This window comes from Pseudomyrmex gracilis, unplaced genomic scaffold, assembly GCF_002006095.1.
Source record: "Pseudomyrmex gracilis isolate BER0280 unplaced genomic scaffold, ASM200609v1 scaffold_1828, whole genome shotgun sequence".
NCBI classification, from domain to species: domain Eukaryota; kingdom Metazoa; phylum Arthropoda; class Insecta; order Hymenoptera; family Formicidae; genus Pseudomyrmex; species Pseudomyrmex gracilis.
This window is the reverse complement of record NW_018022412.1, coordinates 13,599-28,012: the sequence shown is the minus strand read 5'-3', so window position 1 is coordinate 28,012 and position 14,414 is coordinate 13,599. Positions and strand designations below refer to the sequence as shown.

Below are 14,414 nucleotides of genomic sequence, written 5' to 3'. Positions count from 1 at the left end.
GAGAGTCGTAGGCCGTAACAGTAAGAAATTGACCAATCACAATCGATTATTCTTCTGTACTTTGTCTGTGATTGGTCAATTTCTTACTGTTACAACCTACAACTCTCCATTGTAGACGGCTCTTTAGTTCCAATTCCTGTATTTCCTGCATTTCCTGCATTAGTTCGTTCCATCTTGTTTAACTGAACACAGCCTTATGGCCGTGGCCGCTCTCAGGGCGATGTCCCATTGAGCGGAAATCTATAGCGGAACGGAATGTGCGGAACCAGCTCGACCAATCATAGCCAATCCGTTTTCTTTCCTTCGCTTTTTCTGTGATTACGATTGGTCGAGCCGGTTCCGCACATTCCGTTCCGCTATAGATTTCCGCTCAATGGGACATCGCCCTCAGGCTTCTTTCTGCTTCCACCATGCTCACGAAGCGAATCGGACCGATCCTGAACGCGCTAATAGCGCTGTGAGCGTATTTCGGACCGCAGCCCTGAACTGATCGCACTAGTTCAGAGTTCATCTTTTTCATTCCACATTGAAAGAAAAAAGATAAACTCTGAACTAGTTTAGTAAGTTCAGTTAAAAAGAACAGACCTTGTGTCTCTGCTCAATCTTGCAACTCTGGTCACATGTGCAAAGTGACGCAGATTTTTTGGAAAGGATTTGGTGTCCCCACACCAATTCGTCTTCAAGGAATAATTTACATTTAGACACAGACCGACACAGACTGGCGTATGGACTAACAGAGTAGGTCTACATAGCCATAATTGCAAAGAAGAAGAAAAACACCAAACCTTGACAATGGCAAGTTTATTATCTGGTATTACAAACTTTCATTTTTAAGTTACGTATACAAATGATATACATGGTTTCTGCTTAATAAGTTTAATAGCAATATTCATGCAGATTCAAGCAATGGCTCCAGGAAAGCGATCATTCTGTGGGAAAAAGAAGAAGTTCAATGAATATTGGTCAAAACCAAAGCAAAAGGAAAAATTTGACTTTAGAAATTCCTTCTATATTAAAGAACGTAAAACAAAAAACGAAGAGATTGAAGCTCGAAGACAGATATTGGAACAAGAAAAGATACGTGAGCGACTTGAGGAAGCAGAGAGTTCTGGAGATGATGTACTTGATCCTGAGTTGGCCTGGTTAGCAATGGCAGGTTATGATGATGGTAGATTACTGGACAATCTTAACAAACCAACTATAACTAGTTCAGAAAGTGAAAGTGATAAATTAGATATGGACAAAGAGATAAGACGCAAAAGAAAAATAAAAGAAAAAGAAGTTAAAAGATTAAAAGACAGAAAAGGTAACAAAGAGAAGAATGAAGAATCTAAAGTGCAGAACAATGATGAGTCCTTTCATAAAGATAAAGAAATTATTATGAGAAGAAAGATAGATGATGACTTTGAAGATACAGAGACTGCTGAAGAAAATACTGATTATTTGGATGATCCATTTTTTTTACATTTGCATAATGATATGGATGATGAATTACATAAAGCAGTTTCTACAACACCCCAGATCACAGAAAATATAATACTAAAATGGCCTATGTTTAGATATTTGATGTGTGAAATTCCAAAACCTGCTATTGATCTAAATAATAAATCAATAAAAATAAAACAATTTCTGGATGATGATGAGAAACAATATACAAATTATGGTAAACCTCCACGTTTAATCAAACATGTTGATTGGAAGAAGTTGCATATAAAATCGCAGATTCAAAACAATTTAATCAAAGCTAATCACATTAATATAAAAGATACTATAGAAAAGAATTCAACACTTTTAACTCCTCTTCAAAAAGAATTATTTTCAGTGATAAACAATTATCAAGATTTGTATTATAACCAAAGAACGTATTCAAATGCTAATCAAATACTTTTCATCTATTGTCTCCATGCAATTAATCACGTATTGAAAACTAAAATGAATATTCTATATCATAATATGAAGTTAGCAAAGTCAAAGCACAGTGGCATGGGAGAAGTTCCAGATGAGTACAGAGATCAAGGTTTAATGAGGCCAAAAGTTCTCATAATAGTACCGTTTAAACATTCTTGTCTGAAAATAGTAGAGATGTTTATCTCGATTTTATTCGGTGAAGACAAAGGCGGCTCCGTCATCAACAAGCTACGATTCATGGAAGATTTCACCGGAAACGAATTGATGATACCCAAGAGAAACTTTAAACCGCAAGATTACAAGCAGACTCTGGAAGGTAATATTGATGACAAGTTCAAGATTGGCATGGCCATCACTAAGAAAACCCTGAAGTTATACACAAATTTTTATTCGTCTGATATCATAATCGGTTCACCGTTAGGTCTCAGAAGAGTGGTGGGTGCAGAAGGTGAAACAGAGAGAGATTACGATTTTCTCGCGTCGATAGAATTGTTAATCATGGATCAGATTGACGTAGTTCTTATGCAAAATTGGGATCACTTGCACCAAGTGTTAGACTACATGCATCTACAACCCAAAAAGTTTTTCGATATCAACTATTCTCGTCTCAGAAGTTGGTGTGTGAATGGCTGGACCAAATACTACAGGCAGACACTTATTTTCTCCAGTGTCGAGCAACCTCAAATAAACACGCTGACGATCAAACATTGTTTCAACTATGCCGGCAAGGTGAAAGTGAGAAACGTGATAGAACCAGGCTCGATTCGTCAGGTAACTGTCGCGGTTCCGCAAGTGTTCCGCAGATTTGACTCCTCTGATCTACTTCAGTCAATCGACAACAGACTGGACTTCTTCTTAAAAGAGATATTGCCGCAGTACACAGACCCGATATATAACCATACATTGATTTATGTGCCGTGCTACTATGACTTCCTATATCTGCGGAATCGCCTGATGAAAGAAAAGCTGAGCTTTGCGCAAATTTCCGAATATACAGAGGATGCAAAGGTTGCCCGAGCGCGAGACATGTTCTTCCACAGTGACGCGCACTTTCTTCTCTACACGGAACGTTGCCACTTCTGGCGTAGGACAAGAATAAAGGGTATTCGCCACCTTATATTCTACCAGTTGCCCACTTATCCGCATTTTTATAGCGAAATGTGCAACTTGATGGACAGAATGTACCAGAATCCACATGCCGGCACATCGTTTAACATGTCGGTAACCGTCATTTACAGCAAATTTGACGTCATAGCGCTCGCTAATGTTGTGGGTCACAAACGGGCCGTACAAATGTTAGAATCCGACAGCAAAGTACACACCATCAATCGAATGTCTATTTAATGCAATTAATTATATAGGTTACAATTTCGATTAATATTGAATGTAAATATCTAATTAATATAGAAGCTTTATTAATATCATACAAAATTTACACAAATATCTAATAAAAGTTTTCCTTTATGACACATTATACAAAGTCATAAGAGTAAAATTACAACAAATTGCTATTATAATTTTACTTTGTAGTTGCTTTTCTTCTCTTATAATACTAATTACTTAAAAAAAGTCTTGAATTTTCTATCAGTATTTAGTGAGAACTTGAATGAATAAAAAGTTTTACGAACCATTTATAACTTTACCATCTATATCATAAAACAATATCATAAAACTTTTGTATTTATTTCATGACAAAGATTGAAATAAATGTATATGAGCAAAATGTAGTAAATATGCAGAAATCACCTTCCGATCTCAATAATGTTGTCATATGAAGACCACAAGGGAAGAACTTTGATAAGTCAATTTTTCTCGATTTTCTGTTTTTCATGTTATTTGTTATTTAAAATGGAGTATTTTAATTATCCAAAGCGAGAAAGGGAAATTTTTGATAGATTCCGAGATATATCATAGGGAAAGAACTTGATAAGATATTTTTGTAATTTTAGACGAGAGCGATTTTAAAGTTCAAAACGTATATGTATTTCTTCTTACACGTTTCATAAAAATGTTTATATCTCGGAATCTATCAAAAATTTCCCTTTCTCGCTTTGGATAATTAAAATACTTTGGATAATTAAAATACATTTTAACTTTATATGTTATCAAAGTCGTCATTTTAAATAATGTTGTGAGTTTTAGTCGGTCGGTCGTTGTTAATTAAAATGTTTGTTTGTATATAAAAATATTTTTAACACTATGTATTCGATTTAATGGTTGGTTTGGCCAATGACTTTCTGTTTCACATATATTATAAAGATCATTCTCTTAAGTACGTTCCAAAAAGTTTTAGCCGTTGCTCATTGCTTATTAAAAAGTTATGTACAAAAAAGTTTTATAAATAAACACAGTTTTTGGCACCGTGTACATTTGAGAAATAAATATTTTGTATTATGCATTATTGTACACATGTGAGCGGAGAAGACGGAGAAGTTCTTCGTACATTTCCTCTCCGAAAAACTTTACTCGATCTATGTTGCTATTAATGATATCATTAATTGTCACAATGCACATCGCATGTCAACGCTACTATCACAGTAACATTATAGATTGGATTAAATTAGGTGTTTTTCGGGGAAAGGTGTTTACACGTATACGATAGTGTATGATACAAATGAAATATGTATTTCTCAAATGTATATGATTTTGGAAAAAAGGGTTTATTTATGAAACTTTTTTTGTGTATAATTCAAACACTAAAGCCGAGCGGCAGTAACATGTATAAAAAAAGTTGTTCAGAATGATATCCTTAACAACATGTTTCAAGATAATTGAAATCGGTAAGAGATGGTTCATTTTCTAAACAATTATCCATCTTTTATCTGATAGTCTACACAACCAAAATCCACTATCACGCTCATCTTGTGTGAATCATTAGATATTATATAATGGTACTTGACTTTCTCCAATGACAAATAATTACATCCTAGTTTTCAACTTTTTCTGTTTAACCTTTCTCTATACCTATGTCATTTAGCATAACACTTATACCCGCGCGCGGTGTCACGACCGACTTTCGTCTAGAGAATAGTTACCAATTCACTTATTCAAAATAAAACAAAAATTTATCAGGAAATATAGTTTTATTTAACATTTTAAGTCTTTTATCACAGATCTTCCAAACAAATAAACTTTTGTCGGTCTGTGAGACCAATGTGCAGATATAAGTCAATAACTTTTTAATTAAAAATGACCGGTGTCTAAAACGTTCAAATTATTCAGGGATGACTTTGATAACATATGTCAACATTAATGAAATCGGAAGATAGTTTCTATTACTACCCAAAACATATATAAAATTTATTTTAATTATAATTCTGTTATTTATTGTTGGTCACTTTATTTTTTCTACTATCGAGAAAAGAATACTATCTAATACTAAACGTTCTAAACTTATTTTAATTCGTCTAAACTTTTATAATATATATATTTATAATATATATTTATCTGTCGGAGAATAATTCTAAAATCTCTCTCCCAGCAAACACAGATATATATTAGCAACATTGTCGTAATAAAACAAATGTAACAAGTAATATAACATGGTCGTTGCATGTAACATCCATGTTAGTTGTAATTTCCTACTTATCGTATATTGCAGTTATATAATATGAATATAACATGTAAGTAAAATGTAATATAATTGTTATATAGTTACAGAAATGTTATATGAAAGTTATAATGTCATTACCAGCTAATAACAAGCAATATAATAGATATATAACATAATTATATTACATTTATAAAACAAAGTTACATAACATCGATGTTAATAGAGTATAACTAGAGCTGTTATATTACGTATATCACGCTGTTACTTCTATATTATATAGCAGTTATATTCTGTGTTTGCTGGGTCTCGTTTGGCAAAGGCAAGTTACGATTTCTAATCGTCTCTGTTCATAGGAAGTAAAACCGTTTCTCTATAAACATACTAATAGACTATTTAATATTAAATATTAAATATTCTATCTACATACTCTAGCTCATCATGACTCAAAGTGAAAAGTTTTACAATTTAAAAGCTCGAAAATATCACCTAAGTATTAAAGTCGATACAAATCAATATACCGGATGTAAATACCGTGCAATCATATGTACAGGACTGGTCATTTAAAATGTTACAAGCTTATCTAAAATATGCGTCATGATAAAACATGCTTCAGACAAAAATTGTATGGTTTAAAGGGAATCAAATAATAAAAAATGAAATTAATTTTTTAAGAAAACTACATTTTTAAGGTCATCTGAAAGTCATCTATTAATTTCTTAAATGAAATGACCTTCTTTTGATAGCAAATTCTTATAACTGACATCAAGACGTTTTCAAAATGATATAATTATTCTCCCGATTATATAATTATGATATAATTCTTCTTCTTCTTCTTCTTCTTCTTCTTCTTCCTTCCGTGGATCTTTCAGGTTGTGTAAGGTTTCTTTACTGTGGATATTTCATAATTATTCTCCCTTCTATTAAGAACTTCCTGATTTATGAGTCTTTAAATTTACGATACCATTGACATTAGTCAAAATGTATCAGATAATAATAAAATGCGAGACTTAATTTACACATTCATTTATCTTTCTGTATCTGTATGTAAATGTTAGCGTACGTGCTTGATTAGCGTGAGTTTTCTTGCCTCTCATAAACAAAAATAACAAAATTTGGAAAATCAATGCGACCGAAAGTATCGCATAGAAGTTCTAATGCATTTTTGTTTGTGCTTTATAGGTTATGTAGTTGGTATCACCATGGTTGGTATGCACATTTACAAAAGTATACGCATGCTATATTCAAATGAATGGTACACAATAGGAACAGGGCAATTGAACGTTTTTTGCGTGTCCAAATTTGTATAGTGTTCAAATGCAATGTGTCTAATTAAAGTGTCTAAAATTTTTATCCATTTGCACTATGTCCAATTACATCGTCATCACTCCCTACGTATAATCCCGTAACTCCAAAACGCAAATTTTAGAGGAGAGCAGTTTAAAAGTTTGAATCTTCATATAGCTTCCCTAGTTAAGGGATCTTTCGGTTTTAAATTTTTACCTTACTTATGAATATTTTTTTTTAATACTTGGTGACCACAAAGAACATGACTTTCTGAGTGTCACTATGCAATAAACTGAAAATCCCGTATGTGAGACTTATGTAATTATACGTAGGGAGTGACGTCGTGTCCAAGTAAAGGCAAGAGATCTCTCAACATGAGAGGCAAGGAAACTCATGCTAATCAAGCACGTGCACTAACATTTACATACAGATACATACAGAAAGATAAATGAATAGATAAATTAAGTCTTGCACTTTATCATTATCTGATACACTTTGACTAATGTCAATATTATCGTAAATATAAAGACTTATAAATCAGTAAGTTCTTAACGGAAAAGTGAATAATTATACCATTTTAGAAACGTCTCGATGTCAGCTATAAGAATCTGCTATCAAACGTAGGGCATTTTATTTAAGAAATAATTAAATAATATTAATAGTGACCTTTATATGACTTTAAAAATATAATTGTTGAACCTTTAAGGACCAGTTGTTCCACCTTCAGATAAAGTATCAGGTAATCTATCTAATGGTTAAAACTCTGATTTGCGTTGTTTCACGTGTCGGTAAAATTATATATCTGGTAAATGACCAGAAACCAAAAGATAAATTACACGGCACTCTTGGTATAAGTCGTATCTAACAGATAAATATGTAGAAATAAAAAAGAGTAAGAGATGCACTAGTCAGGTTCTTATCCTATAGATAATAATAACCTGTCCTGTCGAGTAAGCTGAGATTTATCGGAAGGTGAAACAACCGGCTCTAAACTATACAATTTTTGTCTGAAGCATGTTTTGTTATGATGCGTATTTTCACAGATAACAGCTTGTAACACTTTAAATGGCTCACCCTGTATACAGAATGTTTCCTCTAACTCGATCATTTAGAATATCTGTTTGTAATGATAGGGAAAAATACCAAAAGTTCAATTCAAAGAGGCAAATATTATGATATGCAAAAAGTGTTTCTCAAGGTCATATTTTTTAAGATTTCAAAGTTATAATCATTTTTTTAACGGGATGACATATTTTTACTAACGTAGTAATGTAGTTCATAAAGAAAACAAATTCAACCGATATAAGATGTGTTGACCTTGAGATGATCTCAAATATAAAAACTCATATTTATGTAAGAAAAAACTGAACTAATTAAACGTTTCCAATATTTGTTTATTTATTATATTTTAGAAGATGTTTTCAAAATGATTAATGTTAACTTGTACACATTTTTGAATACAATAAATAAATGATCGTCTCGTACTTTCAGTAAGTTGCTATGAATGCTGTGAAGAAGTTCAATAAATAACTGTGAATATTTGTAAACATACTTCCAATTTGTAAACATACTTCCAAGACAACATGCATTGTTGGCGATACATACTACAATCATTTTGTGCGCTGTTAATATCATATTACCACGTAAAGTGCTACGCCAAGTTTGGTCGACTTTCCGTTCAATTAGCGCATGAACATACAAATGTAAACATAAGCCCAGCATCGATTCGCGGAACGGAAATATGCAAGAAAGAATTCGACGTACATGTACATTAAAGTTACCAACTACTAGCAAAGAGAAGGGACATTTTAAAAGGAGAATTTTCTTTTACATACATACATTTTTTTAATAAAAATACATATTATATTTGTAAATAAATTTTGATATTTTATATTTTACTTGTAAATAAATATACTTAATGTATTACATGAGATCCTAATATTGCAAAATAAAAGTATCAAATTACAAGATCACATTTTAAATTTGTACTTTTTCACTGAATGTATTTTTTAAATAATATTTGAGTTTTTTTACTAAAAAATCACAAGTCTTCACACGTTAGTTAAAAGTTGTGTTTTACACATTATGGCCTCTATTGTTTTTACCAATAATTGTTTTTTTGAGAGTTTATACTGGTTGAATAAGGAAAAACTTGTTCGACGAAGATATTTGTTCCTGGAAGACATAAACCAAAGAGATAAATCAAATCCCACGATTACTTTCAAATTCTTTATACCAAATTTTTTATAATGTGCTGCTGATTAACATGTTAAAATATTTTCGGCCATCGTTGATCAACTTCTTTATTGTTATCATACCAATCATTAATTTTTTTTATCAGAAACATATATATTTTACTCTTTTTATTTCGTCAAAATATTGTCATCAATATTTATAAATAAATGTTTTCCCCATTATTTGAACCGTTTCTTGAACACTATTCCATTTAATTTTAGTTTTTAATAATGATCAAGAGAAATACTTTATTTCTCTCTCTCTCTCTCTCTCTCTCTCTCTCTCTCTATTAAAATGGTCCGTCTAAGAACTTAAATAATTTATGGAAATTGTATAAAAGATTTCTGAATGTTTTTTAAACACTAAATTATCAGATTTAATTAATTGAGCAAGCTAAGCTTTAATTCGTAACGGTTTAAATAATTCTTGTAATCGATATTTATAAATTATCAATTACATCATTACTAACATTATATATTTCCATAATTGTTGCGATTGATCGTTCAATTTTTAATATTGCATAATGATCATGTACTAAAAAGAGAGACAATTCATAATCAGGTCTTTAATTTAGGACAAATTTTAGGACGTATTGTAAAATGAGGCAGAGTTAAAATTTGGGATTGTCTCTCGTAATTTAAAACGGTTAGTCACCTTAATATACATGTATCGCCATCATCCCAGAACTTATTGAAAGTGCGAGAATAATAATTTATTCATCGGTTATTCAAAAATGTATGGAAATTAACGTTAATCATTTTGAACATCTTCTAAAATAAAAAAATGATTGAAAACGTGTTGATTCAGTTTTTCCCTACATAAATATGAGTTTTTTATGTTTGAGATTATCTTTAACAAATAAGGTCAACAAATCTTATACAGTTAGATCTGTTTTTCTTATAAACTACAATCCTCTACATTAGTAAAAATATACTATTCCATTGAAAAAATGACAATAACCTTGAAATCTTAAAAAATATGACCATAAGAAAAACTTTTTGCATATCATAATATTTGCCCCTTTGAATCGAATAACTTTTCCTTTTGATATTTTTTCGTATCATTACAAAAACGGCAAAAGATATTCTAAATGATCGAGAAGAAATATCCTGTATATATTTTTCTTTTAATGTGTAAATTACTACAATGTGGAGATTCGAAGTAAATTTAATTCAAACATTTACATAGAATGCTTGGTTTGCATCTATATGTGTGAAATAATTTGCACAAAATGCGAGGAATCCGGCTTTGACTCCTGGTCAAAGTGCTTTTGTTTGCAATGAAGATTTTTAATTTCAATTTTTTAAATTGTTTTAATTTTAATTTTTTAAATTTCAATTTTATGTAAAGTTTTGAATTAAATTTAATTTGTCGAATCACATATTAATTTACATGTTAAAAGAAAGAAAATAAATATATACACACATAATTGGAAACATACACATATATAATTATATATGCGGCATTGGCTTGTATCAATCTTAATACTTAATTGAAAAGTTTTATTTATGTGACGTCGCCAACGGCATCATTTGCGACGCTAGTGAAATTATTATGATAATCTCGTGCTGTCGACACCGGCGTGAGTTCCACGGACGTTTCCTCGATGTCTGTGGTTTCCGTCGAAATTTCTTTCTGTCGTTGTGTTGTTAATAAATCCTTATTCGGCTGTTTATTATCTATCATCATAGATCTCGCAATTATTCTTTCAATCTGCGTTTCTGTGAAAAAAATGTTATTAAATTATTAGCGTGCATACAAAAAAATGTTCATAATAAGAGAGCAAACATTATTTTACAAATTTTTTTTTGACATTTTCTTTCATTTTTATGTATTCTCTTTTTTTCTTTCTCTCATATATATCTTAAGAATTTCTAAATATTCTTACGTATCTTTACGCAAAACATCTTTTTAACAATATTTGCTTCTTTTCTTCTGATCAATGCTGTTACCGTTAAAGATCGGTGGAATCGTGAGGAAGTCGAGAGATGGTTTGGGACATTCCGGCTTGTCGATTCTCTTTCTGACTGCTTGGTCCTTCGGATTCCACACAAAAGTATAGTACAGGGATAAAAGTATGGCGGCTAAGCTGACGAATATGACGTACGCGATCACCGTTAGCACTCGCACCAACTTCTGCTTGTGCTTCGGTTCGTAGAGTTTGTCTTTTCGACCATCGCCTGCGAAACGGACCTCGTTGGTGGTAGACAATTTATTGTCGCTTTTGCCCAAGGTACGACCTATGCTTGCCATCATATTGTGGGCGCTCATATTTTGCAGCAATTGCATCATCAGGAAATTACGACCGACGAGACCTTGGCCATTGTCTCGCAAATAGACAAGAAAAATGGAACTTTGATAGAAATCGTAAATGGGGGTGTTCTCCCACTGAAAATAAACGATAGACGTTTGTGTGTGATGCTTTGCAAAAAGTACGGACACAGTCCTGCTTGAAATATTCTCCCTGAGATTGTAAAAATCTTTAATTGTCTCTCTAAATCGTTATTAATTACCTGTTAATTATTACGTGACTGTTAATTCAAACGACTATCTCCTTATAAAAAAAGATGAGTAAATTTTGCCTTCAAACGTAAAAATAACCTAATTTTGAATTATGTTTTATTGAGTATTTCTTCGAATATTTTAAGAATTTCACAAATGTAATATAAATTATGATCACGATCTTTAGTTCCACGATTGTTTTTCAATTCTTTCCAGTATATTTACATACCTTATTCCTAGGCGCATCTCCGATCGTCACACGTTTATTTCCAGCGCATTACATGTTCCTAGTCTTATCCTTGTAATTCTCTTAAACTTTGACAAGAGCTTTGGACATTTTTTGATTGTATTTGCAAAAACTGAAAACATTTACATAGACAGGATGTGTCTTCCGCAAAATGATGAACTTCGCCCAGGAATTGCGTGTTCGGAATCAATACAAGATACAACAGTCGATCGGTTCTCTCTTCGACTCTCTTTTGTCTTTCCCGACGTATGACGCGACTAAACACGCGTATTTTCCCGCTTGGTTATTTCTGTATCGCCTGCAGCACACTTCACCGTGGATAAACACGTATCTCGCCGTATATCACAAGTATGGAAAAAAAGCTCACCCACCTTTATACTGCATGCTGACAAAATCAGCAAGCCAATGCGCAAGCTCCAAGGCCTTGATCTGCTGAGTTATGGCTAAGGCTAGGCTAGGTTACGTTCTAAAATCCTACCTTGGTTACTAAAATACTATATTTCACATCACGTGTACTATAGTTTTTGGTTACCAAGGTAGGATTTTGGAACGTAATCCTGAGAATGTTTAGCTCTTCACGTTTGACCAGGGCCCTAATTCTTGAAAAACTTTCGTATACGAAACTCTACTGTTAATGTCACATGTACTATAGACTTTAGTATACGCAAAATGTTCAAGAATCGAGGTCCAGGAACTAATAAATACGAAATTATATTACGAGAACATTACACATGTGCGCAACAGAACGCATGTCCGTTACGCTTGACTGCTTATTTTTGCACTATTTATTTAAAATAATAAATTTCTCAGTGTTTTTTTTTATAAATAACATTGTTTCTCAAAATTTATAGTTTTGCGTATAGCCTTTGATGAGTGTTATCTTTCGTACATCTCTTTTGTGTGTTGCGGTTTGATCTTTTATCCCATACAGAGCTTTGAAAAACACAGCTAATGGAAGTATATTTTTTGACGCATGAAAATTGTGTGTCTCTTGTACTTTCAGCTTCAATAAAAATCTTTGTCGTAGAAAATTCTTCTTTTCATGGTGTGATCAGAAATATTGTTCTATAAAATACGAATAAGAAATATAAAATTGAGAAAGCTGCTAGAACATTTTTCCCAACGAGATAATTATATGTAATGCGAGTTAAATAGGAATAGCAAGAGAAAAGAAGAAAATTACGGCTGCTTTAAGTAATTTTGTTTTGCGAATAGACGCAAGTTTATCTTTTATTTGTTCTATAAAAGAAGACACGCCTTTATTTTAATAGAACGCATTACAATGTCACAGGCTCTCAATCTTTTCCTCGGCAAACATAATGTGCTCTGTTTGTTCTTTTGATACATATAAGTTTCATACTCAAGAAACCAGATTTGAATCTTGAGAGAATGATTGTTTCGGAGAATTATGATCAGATTTTATTAGATTATAAAGTATCACGCGCGCGCGCGTGCTCACACACATACACACAAAAAGATATTACGCTTTGAATTCTTAAACAATCGATCTATTTTTGTCGACATTCTGAAAATCTATCTCTTTTTACGTAAATGAATAAAAAATTGTATATAAATCATCTGTGTCTTGTATTGCACAAGTTTTGTCGAATCTAAATTTTTAGCATGTTTATGCATAAACATAATAAAAATTTTGATTCGGATTGGACAAAATTTGCGCAATAAAGGTTTATGTACATTTATGTACAATATGAATATAATACATCTCAATATGCAATGACTCGCAGAAGTTATCGAGTGTTGAGTGTGATGTAACATCGAAGAAGCCGTCTAATGGATCGACTTGACCCTGTTTCATTTATTATACGACGACAACAGCGGATAATCATTACATACCGATCTATCGACTTATTTCTAAGGTTTTATCATTACTTCTTGCCTCTATTCTACTCGTCAAGAATATGCTTTCTTTCGTTTCTAGCCGAGAGCAATTATTTTTTCTGTTTAAAATGCGTACATTTTTGATTGAAATTTATATTTTTCAATTAATGAAGTTGTTCAAAACACATATTTTGAATTTCCGAACGTTTGCATATTTTTGTAGACAAACAAGTTGATGTGAAAAGAGATAACTAATATATATTCCAGCAATTTATCGGAGTATTCTGTACAATTATAAAACAATTTATTTATCTGAATTCTTTCTTACTTATATATTACTAACACTAGTCGACACGTGCCAGGTACGGAAATGAGAAGAATAGTTTCTAGTAGTTTTTTTAGCGCTAATTACAAATCTGGCCTTAAAAATTGCCTAGTACATTAGGATTCTGAAAAATCGCACACATATATGTATGCAAAAAATACCTTTTTTAACACTTTTGCATTAATTATATCTTTTAACTGAAACGTGATATTGAGTGCTACAAGCGTGCAAAAGAAAGCTTGTGACTAACACTTGATGCAGCAAGTATGAAAAAGTTCGAACCAACAAAAAAACTTGCGTAGAAAGTTTCAGGTTTCGTAATTTTCTTAATGTTTTAATCTTTATAATTTTTTTCGTAGAATCGATTGGCGCAGATTTGTTTTTCAACAAATAAATATTTGTAACAATTTGTTTAAACCGTTTTTGTTTAAATTAAAAACGACAAAATATATATATATTTTTTTAAATAAGAAATGACAAAATATAAAGTACATATAAAGTATATATATATAAAGTATATA

The 14,414-nt window shown here is 31.7% G+C and overlaps 2 protein-coding genes across 6 annotated transcripts; one reads left to right on the top strand and one right to left on the bottom strand.

Annotated features, from left to right (window-relative positions):
• Positions 1-458: 458 nt before the first annotated feature.
• LOC109862479 (digestive organ expansion factor homolog) lies at positions 459-5,458 on the top strand. Of its 4 annotated transcripts, XM_020442551.1 has the most exons (3): positions 459-811; positions 884-2,224; positions 2,330-5,458. In XM_020442551.1, the coding sequence occupies exons 1-3, from the start codon at positions 793-795 to the stop codon at positions 3,250-3,252; spliced, it is 2,283 nt and encodes a 760-aa protein (XP_020298140.1). In that variant the 5' UTR covers positions 459-792; the 3' UTR covers positions 3,253-5,458. The 4 variants fall into 4 exon arrangements, with proteins under 4 accessions (XP_020298140.1, XP_020298137.1, XP_020298139.1 ...); XM_020442548.1 differs by having other exon boundaries at positions 459-795; positions 898-5,458; XM_020442550.1 differs by having other exon boundaries at positions 898-5,458.
• Positions 5,459-10,371: 4,913 nt separating this feature from the next.
• LOC109862477 lies at positions 10,372-14,148 on the bottom strand. Of its 2 annotated transcripts, XM_020442545.1 has the most exons (4): positions 12,101-14,148; positions 11,712-12,027; positions 10,933-11,368; positions 10,372-10,701 (listed from the first exon to the last, which is right to left on the bottom strand). In XM_020442545.1, exons 3-4 carry the CDS (start codon positions 11,270-11,272, stop codon positions 10,487-10,489), a joined length of 555 nt encoding a protein of 184 aa, XP_020298134.1. In that variant the 5' UTR covers positions 11,273-11,368; positions 11,712-12,027; positions 12,101-14,148; the 3' UTR covers positions 10,372-10,486. The 2 variants fall into 2 exon arrangements, with proteins under 2 accessions (XP_020298134.1, XP_020298133.1); XM_020442544.1 differs by having other exon boundaries at positions 11,712-14,148.
• Positions 14,149-14,414: the final 266 nt, after the last annotated feature.